At 48.1% G+C, this 8274-nt stretch overlaps 3 protein-coding genes across 4 annotated transcripts; all 3 read left to right on the forward strand.

The window, feature by feature from the left end:
* Positions 1-219: 219 nt before the first annotated feature.
* On the forward strand, positions 220-2246 carry LOC147972123 (uncharacterized). The gene is made up of 5 exons (XM_087524235.1): positions 220-1121; positions 1292-1428; positions 1759-1841; positions 1923-2124; positions 2238-2246. The coding sequence occupies exons 1-5, from the start codon at positions 380-382 to the stop codon at positions 2244-2246; spliced, it is 1173 nt and encodes a 390-aa protein (XP_087380361.1). The 5' UTR covers positions 220-379.
* A 21-nt stretch (positions 2247-2267) lies between these two features.
* LOC147972124 (uncharacterized) lies at positions 2268-3670 on the forward strand. The gene is made up of 6 exons (XM_087524236.1): positions 2268-2430; positions 2514-2687; positions 2770-3120; positions 3208-3303; positions 3391-3511; positions 3612-3670. Exons 1-6 carry the CDS (start codon positions 2371-2373, stop codon positions 3668-3670), a joined length of 861 nt encoding a protein of 286 aa, XP_087380362.1. The 5' UTR covers positions 2268-2370.
* A 1562-nt stretch (positions 3671-5232) lies between these two features.
* LOC125556313 (putative auxin efflux carrier component 5b) lies at positions 5233-7990 on the forward strand. 2 transcript variants are annotated; one of them, XM_087522948.1, is made up of 6 exons: positions 5233-5504; positions 5556-5984; positions 6077-6162; positions 7420-7577; positions 7704-7780; positions 7921-7990. In XM_087522948.1, the coding sequence occupies exons 1-6, from the start codon at positions 5233-5235 to the stop codon at positions 7988-7990; spliced, it is 1092 nt and encodes a 363-aa protein (XP_087379074.1). The 2 variants fall into 2 exon arrangements, with proteins under 2 accessions (XP_087379074.1, XP_048575023.1); XM_048719066.1 differs by having other exon boundaries at positions 5233-5984.
* The last annotated feature ends 284 nt before the right edge of the window (positions 7991-8274 follow it).

Consider the following 8274-nt stretch of genomic DNA (forward strand, 5'->3'; position numbering starts at 1 on the left):
GCCATGAGATGAGTGGGAGGATGTCATGTTCTATATCTTGCACAACATCAAGGAAGTTGAGGATGAGTGGATGAGGTAATACCTTTGCACCATTCTTTTAGTCAATTCGTTATGTTCACTTTGCCTAGTTCTTATACCGCTTTTCTTATTATAGTCGATTCGTTGAAGAAGAATGGACGGGAATGCTGCCTCCTACAGAAGCGGAGGCACTTGCTCTTCTCCGAAAGGGTGCTGATGGAAGGAAAAATTTCGTTGCGTGGTTCATGGAGAAAGTAATTTTTCACACTTTCAATTAAACTCATGCACCCTATAATTTCAATTAAACTCATGCACCCTATAATTTCAATTAAACTTGTAGGGAAATGATCCGACCGAATCAATGGATGAAGAATTGAGATGGGTTTCCATGGGTTTTGACCCTGTCGTCATGACATGCGAAAAGTATGATGTGAATGGGTATCGCTTCCATACAGAGGAGCACCAGAACAGTCGGCCTGATCCCAAAACCATAAATACCGGAGTCTTCACTGAAGGAGATAATAAAGTAGATTACTACGGAAGGGTAGGAAAAATATACGAGCTTACATTCAAACGTGGCCGCGAACACCTAAGTCTCACTGTGTTCAAATGCCGATGGTTCGACCCCAAAAAGGGTCTGAGACATACGCCTTCTATTGGTTTAGTTGAAGTTAAACCATCAACCGTCTATGCCGGAGCTGATCTCTTTATCGCCGCTACCCAGGCCACACAAGTATATTATCTGCCTTACCCATGCCAGAAAGAGTACCTAAAGGGTTGGGAAGTTGTGTTCAAGGTGTCGCCACATGGTAAGCTACCGGACCCGAACGATGATGATTACTACAACATAAACCCCATGACATACGAGGGAGTGTTCTATCAAGAGGAACATGATGACGTGGTCCGAAACAACGAGGATGATGACTTGGGTTATGTTGACCTGGACCCAAACGACGACGACGCACGGATTGATGGTGAGGCAGTTGTGAATCAAAGAGACATAATTATGCTTGAAAAGTTAAATGAAGACGCTGACGATGAGGAAGAGCCTCCACCTCCGTCAGACAACAAAGAAGATATGCGTGATAGTGATGATGAGACCGGTCCACAAATAGATTACAATAGTGATGATTCATATGGGTTCTAGAAAATGTAAGTTCTTTTAATGATCATTACAATAGTATGCTTAATGTTCTCTTCTGGTATTAATGTTTTTCCTGTATGCTTGTTTAATTGATATCCTTACTAATTGTTTATTCTCTTCTCAATGCAGGTTTGCTAATCATGGGCAAGTCCAGCGGCGCCAGTTTCCTCAGTAAATTCAAAGGACTTACTCAGAGTGGACGAGCCCACAAGGTTCCCTCCCGACTACGCGAGGATGACACCTCACAGGGAGGTGGAGGGGTCGGGGTAAGAGATCCTAGAGGAGGAGGCGATGGGGGGAGAGCCCCTAGAGGAGGAGGAGGTGGGGGGAGAGGCATCCGGGGCAAAAAACTTCGGGCCGTGTCCGAAATAGGAGGGTCTTCTTCGATGCCCTCCTATACAGAGGCACCTTCTGAGTCTGAGGAGGAGGAGTATGTTCCTGATGGCGAGGAGGAGGAGGGTGAGGAGGAGGAGGAGGGTGAGGAGGAGGAGGGCGAGGATGAGGAGGCCGAGGAGGAGGGTGAGGAGGAGGGCGAGGAGGGTGGAGGGGAGGTTGATCCCGAGTTATGGGGTGACTTGCCACCGGGTGCTCCACAGGGGTGGCTGCGTGGTAATGCCGGACTACCTACACCACCTTCTATCGAGGAGCACAAGTGGCTCATTGAACTTATGGGGACAGAGTAAGTGCCTCTCAATCATATTTTCAACACATGACAACATTTTCTTATTGTACACATGGCAATCATTTGATTCTTTTGCAGAAACTGGATCCTTCACGGAAAGGGCCGTAAATCGAACGGCTTTATCACTGTCCTGTTGAAGGAGTTTTGGCCTGGCCTATTCTGCCCGCGGCCAGTCAGGGACCCGCAGCTGCGGGTTTTGGCCACGAGCTGGGCCCACTATGAGGCTTGCAGCAACGCGGAGTACGGGACGGCCGCTAAGGCCGTGATCACCAAATTTTGGGTAAGTTCTCTTCTGAATCACTTGTCTTCAGTTTCGTTCATAGTTTATCATTGAATCACTCAACTCATGCCTTGTTTGCTTCTGGTTTATGCATGATTGCAACAAATCTATAGAGTTCTTGACGAGCACAAGGCCAGAGCCGACGTGGTCTTGCTTGCGGCTGCGAAGAAGAAAGCTCGTCAGTTGCAGTACAAGGTGCGCTGGGTTGCCGTCTCGCAGTACTACCACATCTACCTGCACCAAAAGATGACCAAAACTCAAGCGCAGAGGCAACGACTTACCTTGAACAGGGAGCAGTTCATGATGGTAACTATTACTAACTTATCATTGTTTCAAGCAGTCAACTATATGTTTCGTGCTCACATGTCATGCTTCCAAAATTTGCATAGGTTGTTCCTCGTTGGTGCTATGGAAGGCATGACGGATGGGCGAGTTTGGTGGATAGGTGGCTCGGCGCCGATGCAGAGTTTGCTGCCAAGAGCATCAAGGCCCGGGCTAACCGTGGAAAAGATGGGACACACGGCCAAGGAAACAGGAACCATTGGGGCTTCAAGGCCATGAAGGTATATCTATATGCATGATGCATTTTTGTTCTTCTTTACCGTCATGTTCTTATGTATGGCTAACTTCTGTTTGACGTTGCAGGAGGACAAGTTGAAGAGGCCGCTCTCAGACATTGAGTCGTGGAAGCTAGCCCGCGAGCGGAGTCATCCCAAGGAGGGCGAGAGCCAGTACTATGGCAAGACCGAGGAGCACCTGGAGTCTTACACTCAGCACTATCAGAAGTTGCATCCGGATGTTCCTGCTCCTGAGGTCACCCAGTCCCAGATCGATGACACGGCGGTGGTGGCCATCCAGGGGAAGTCACATGGCCGGTATCCGTGTTTCGATGGCTTGATAACTCCTTCGATCTCGTACACACGGCTTCGGTCTACCAACCCGAGCCAGTTAGAGAGTACGGGGCATTCACAGACTCCCTTAGCCCGCCAGCATGCTGTAAGTACTTCCCCTTTATCTTTTTCTCTCTAGCATTCTCAGTTCATTTTCAGCATTGCTCACTTAGAAACAACCTAAATTATGTAGGCATATAAGGCCTTTGTCGAGCATAAGAATCTCGAGGTGCGAGAGTACTTGCAACGAGTGAAGGCAAATGATGATTACAATCGTCAGATGATGGCGGTTAGTTTTGCCCTCTTAAAACCAAGCTAAATTTTTGCACTTTCATTCCTTCTGACTTTCTAGTTTGCTTGTTTAACTAACATCCAGGCTATGTTGGCGTCTTGGAGTAATCGCATGGATCCACCACAAATGGGACCCCCACCCCCACCTGCGGGAGAACCCCCACACGTGCCCACGTTCGATGAATGGGTGGCACTAGGCAGTGATGGTCCGGTTAGTACATTTGCCTAACTACTGGCAAACTAGTTCTCGTTCATTCAACACTATCATATCATATTTACCGTTAGAATCTTTTCTGAAACATGTAGGGGACCGGTGGCTCGACTACTGCTCCGTCGACCCCAGTCACTCCGATCTGGCAGAGTGATGGTGGTCGTGGTGGCGGTTTTGGCGGAGGTGGTCTTGGTGGTGGCGGTTTTGGCGGAGGTGGTCTTGGTGGTGGTGGTTTTGGCGGAGGTGGTCTTGGTGGTGGTGGTTTTGGCGGAGGTGGTCTTGCTTGATGTCGATGATGATTCCGTGCATGTGGCCGTCGTGCCATGCCTTTCATGTTGCTACTTTTATGATGTTCCATGTCTTGCACTACTTTTATGTTCATGAACTTCCGCCGGTGATGATCTTTAGATGATGATGAACTTGACTATGTTTAGATGATGATGATGATGATGAACTTGAGTATGTTTAGATGATGAACAGTCATATTTATGCAGAATTCCATATTATTCTGCTTTGAAATGCTGTCAAATGAATTGAAAAAGAGAAAACAGGGAAAAAAAACTATGCCGACGGCTTTGCCGTAGGCATAGCCCTGCCGCCAGGAGAAACCAGAGAAAGACACGTGGCTGTGCTATGCCTACGGCAAAGCCGTCGGCATAGATTCCATCTATGCCTACGGCTTTGCCGTAGGCATAGCACTGCCACCAGGAGCACCACGAAATGCCATGTGGTAGAGGTACGCCGACGGCTAGGCCGTCGGCATAGATTTCTACCTATGCTGACGGCCAAGCCGTTGGCGTACCTCTGCCACGTGGCGTTCCATGACTCGTCAGCGCTTTTGACGGCGCCGTCCGTTGCCGTCAGACGGAAAAACACTGCCGACGGCTGACCCCGGCCGTCGGCATAGGCCCCTATGCCGACGGCTGTACTACGCCGACGGTCTGACAAGACTACGCTGACGATATCTACGCCGACGGGTCTATGCCAACGGCAGCCGTAGGCATAGATCTATGCCGACGGCAAAGGACCTATGCCGACGGCCCCTGGCCGTAGGCATAGACCGTGAGTCCGGTAGTGCGTGCACGACATGTGTTGTCTCCCCTGACCCTGAGCCACCGAAACTGCGTATCAACAAAGAGAGAGAGAGAGAGAGAGAGAGAGAGAGAGAGAGAGAGAGGGAATGTCTACATTTTATTTGCTATAGCTCAGTTGCCAATGCTTCAACTACTAAAATATAGCCGGCTTATATAATGAGTGAATAGCATAAAACTATCACTTTCCACATTAGGGTTCCAAAAACCTACCATTTTTTTTTTGCCGTTGATAACTATCAGAATGGGCGTCGGCTGTTTCAAAAACCCTAAATGGCAGGGTGTTTTACATCATATTGTAGTGTCCCTGCTTGAAGGAAAACAAGATTGCTTGATATTTGTAATCGAGACAAATCCGGCTAACTAACCAAGGTTACAAACTTGGTATACAAGATATTCTATCACCATTGATGTTGGTATGAAAGGTGCATCACTGTCGATGTCGATTGTTGGCATGTTGACATGACGAACTCCTGTTACTTAAATGGAGCGATCGATATGATCGAGCTAAGGGAATGGCAGGCAGCTCGTCGCATTTGTCCAACTCCACTTGGTTATTCCTCGGTACCTAGACCAAAGCACCAAACCACGAGTGAGCTAGCTTGCTAGCTAGGTGGTGGCCGAGATGATAGGGTGGGGGGACGTGTACAAGGTGGTGTCGGCCATGGCGCCGCTCTACTTCGCCCTCGGCCTCGGCTACGCCTCCGTGCAGTGGTGGAAGTTCTTCACTCGCGACCAGTGCGACGCCGTGAACCGCCTCGTCATCTACTTCGCGCTCCCCTTCTTCGCCTTCGACTTCAACGCTCACGCCGGCACGTTCGCCGCAGGGTACCGCGTCCTGGCCGCCGACGCCGTCGCCAAGCTCGTCGTCGTGCTCGCACTCGCCGGGTGGATCGCGTACTGCTGCTGGCGGCATTGGATCCGTGCCCCCAAGGCACCACCCGCTAGCTCGGCCTCGGCGTGGCCGGGCGGCCCCTCCTGGTCGTGGTGCATCACCGGCTACTCGCTGGGCACGCTGAACAACGGGCTCTTCGTGGGCGTGCCGCTGCTGGACGCCATGTACGGCAAGTGGGCGCGCGACATCGTCGTGCAGCTGTCGGTGCTGCAGGCCGTCGTGTGGCTCCCGCTGCTGCTGGTGGTGTTCGAGGCGAGGCAGGCGTGGCTGGAGGTGACGTCGGCGCCGGCACCCGACGGCGGCGCGCGCGAAGAAGGCGGTCAGGCAGCGCCGGGGAGCGGCGACGGGGGCGGCCGGAAGACGGCGGCGACGGGGTGCGCGTTCTGGGCGCGGCTGCTGCGGACGGTTGGGGTCAAGGTCGGCGGGAACCCGAACGTGTACGCGAGCCTCCTTGGGGTTCTGTGGTCTTCCGTGGCAAACAGGTTCGACACAGCAGCGATTTTTCTCTCACGAGAAGCACTACGTACAGTAGCATTTTCTGATTAATATCCATCTACGTGTTTGCAATGATAAGGTGGCACCTGGAGATGCCAGGCATCGTAGATGGCTCGATTTCGATCATGTCAAGGACCGGCCTTGGGATCGGAATGTTTAACACGGGTACGTACTACTAACAACGGAAGTCTTGGGTTTTGGTACCCACATTCTACGACAGCTTGTCATGGTAGTGTTGGGTGGTCGATCACACTTTGCCATACATTCTCTCCCTAGCGTGTCATGGCCCATGAGTCCACAGAAACATCTTTTTTAGCTAGACTTATCATGCTTTTTGTGGCAACTCATATTTTGGCCAACTTTGCCACAAATGAGCTTAGGCCGAAACGTGGCTCAAGACCAAAAACGTCTAAAGTGACGAACCAACTAGCTGTTACTACTCCCTTCGATCCATATTACTTGTCATTCAAATGGATGTATGTTTGAACGACAAGTAATATGAATTGGAGGGAGTACTTAAATTCTAGTCCTTTTAAAAGGTAATTAACAAATCCGCAATCAAAAAATTATTTCTTACAAAATACGTACATCAGCTGAACTTGCTTCGAAAAATGTTAGCATCCCAGAATCCATGCGAAAACTCGCAGGGGCACGCACCTGCCCTACCCTTCCCGGCCACCCGATTGCCTCACGATCCCCAAAGTAGTTGGATCTCACAAAGAAAAAAAATAGTTTTAAGTTTTAATCTTTGAAACTGAGGATTTTGCATTTGAAACTTGCGATTTTCTCAATCGTTCGTATCAAGTTTCAAAGTTAAAACTTAAAGTGAGCATTTTTGTACAAAATTGTGATTTTGTGGGTCACTTGTACTAAGTTTCAAAGGTTGAAATTTAACATTTTTTAAACTGCTCAAAATGGATCTTATTTGAAGGTCATCGTCAAGAGAAACATGAATATCAAAACATAATTTAATTTAGATTTTTTGTTCAAAAGATATGAAAGATTGAAAAATTGAAGCCAAAAGAAAAAGCATGTGCGAGGGACTCAGTGCCCTGCACCTGCGTGTCACAAATCCTCTCTCAGAATCCATGGTGTATTATACTTTAACACTCAAAAGGATGGTGTAGCTAACGAGAGTGACGGGGCATATCACATCATATCAAAATTTCTCAAATTTAATAACATTTCATTTATAATATGACTAAAAATAGTAGTACACGTAGTTTGCTGGACAAATGCAAAGATCGGCAGTATGAGATTAGTAGTGGCCAAAGTTCCAAACATTATTGACCGCACACAATAGTGGACCTTATATTTCAGAAATGAGAGAGTAAATAGTAATGAATATAATTCAAACAGTATGAGATTGAAGAGAAATTAAGTGATTGATCATGAATGGCATATCTGGCGGTTGTATTGTAGGCCTGTTCATAGGATTACAGGACAAGCTCGTCGTGTGCCGGCCTGGACTGACGGCGTTGGGCATGGCGATGAGGTTCGTCGCTGCTCCGGCAGCCACCGCGGTCGGAGCGCTACTTTTGGGACTGCGTGGTGACCTTTTGCGTGTTGCCATCTTACAGGTAACAGTACATAAGTTTACAGGTTACGGGCTTACAACTAATGCAAATGACGTTTCCTTCCTTTTTTGGCTAATTGAGCCAAGCATCCAAATCAATGGTAGTAACTCACTTTGTTCCTGTTGGTAGGCTGCACTGCCTCAGTCTGTCGGAGCATTTATCTTTGCGCTAGAGTATGACCTGCACGCTGATGTACTCAGTACCGTGTAAGTAAACTGCAAATGTGATCGTGTCACGGTGATTAGAGTCCTCCATTAACTGTTTGTGCATATCAACCACACTGCTATTTTCCGAAGAGGAAGATAACATACGTAAGCTATAACTGCTCTTTCCTTTTTTTTTGCAGGGTAATAGTCGGCACGCTGGCTTCGCTGCCTGTGATAATCACATATTATATTGTTTTAGGGCTCTTGTGAATACGTTATATGTTCCCCTTCTATTTTATTTTGGGGATTTGTTATGCATGTGTGCCTACAATACAAGATGTACCAACTTCTTAATTTTTGCTTCAACAAGAATTGCGTGTGCTTGGGCCCTTCTTCTCCTTGGGCAATGCCATCATGACTAACACTGTTAATATCAAATAGTAATAGTTACATCGTCCGCAAGTGTATCTAGTCAAAGCTAGGTGGTTTAATGATTCATTGATCCAACTACAAGAATCACTAGAGATAAAACGAAACCAAGCTATCTTATGTGA

The sequence above is a fragment of the Triticum urartu genome, chromosome 5A (assembly GCF_056163025.1).
Source record: "Triticum urartu cultivar PI428250 chromosome 5A, HENAU_Tu73, whole genome shotgun sequence".
In the NCBI taxonomy this organism is placed as follows: domain Eukaryota; kingdom Viridiplantae; phylum Streptophyta; class Magnoliopsida; order Poales; family Poaceae; genus Triticum; species Triticum urartu.

What these genes read in the sequence shown, in the direction of transcription:
- LOC147972123 (XM_087524235.1), top strand. Translation starts at nt 380, where the DNA reads ATGGATGAAGAATTGAGATGGGTTTCCATGGGTTTTGACCCTGTCGTC. An exon ending in AGGGAGGTGGAGGGGTCGGG is followed by an intron (nt 1,429 to 1,758) that starts GTAAGAGATCCT and finishes GGTGCTCCACAG; the next exon opens with GGGTGGCTGCGTGGTAATGC. An exon ending in ATTGAACTTATGGGGACAGA is followed by an intron (nt 1,842 to 1,922) that starts GTAAGTGCCTCT and finishes ATTCTTTTGCAG; the next exon opens with AAACTGGATCCTTCACGGAA.
- LOC147972124 (XM_087524236.1), top strand. Translation starts at nt 2,371, where the DNA reads ATGACCAAAACTCAAGCGCAGAGGCAACGACTTACCTTGAACAGGGAG. An exon ending in ACAGGGAGCAGTTCATGATG is followed by an intron (nt 2,431 to 2,513) that starts GTAACTATTACT and finishes AAATTTGCATAG; the next exon opens with GTTGTTCCTCGTTGGTGCTA. An exon ending in CCTTAGCCCGCCAGCATGCT is followed by an intron (nt 3,121 to 3,207) that starts GTAAGTACTTCC and finishes TAAATTATGTAG; the next exon opens with GCATATAAGGCCTTTGTCGA.
- LOC125556313 (XM_048719066.1), top strand. Translation starts at nt 5,233, where the DNA reads ATGATAGGGTGGGGGGACGTGTACAAGGTGGTGTCGGCCATGGCGCCG. An exon ending in GATCGGAATGTTTAACACGG is followed by an intron (nt 6,163 to 7,419) that starts GTACGTACTACT and finishes GTTGTATTGTAG; the next exon opens with GCCTGTTCATAGGATTACAG. An exon ending in TGCGTGTTGCCATCTTACAG is followed by an intron (nt 7,578 to 7,703) that starts GTAACAGTACAT and finishes TCCTGTTGGTAG; the next exon opens with GCTGCACTGCCTCAGTCTGT.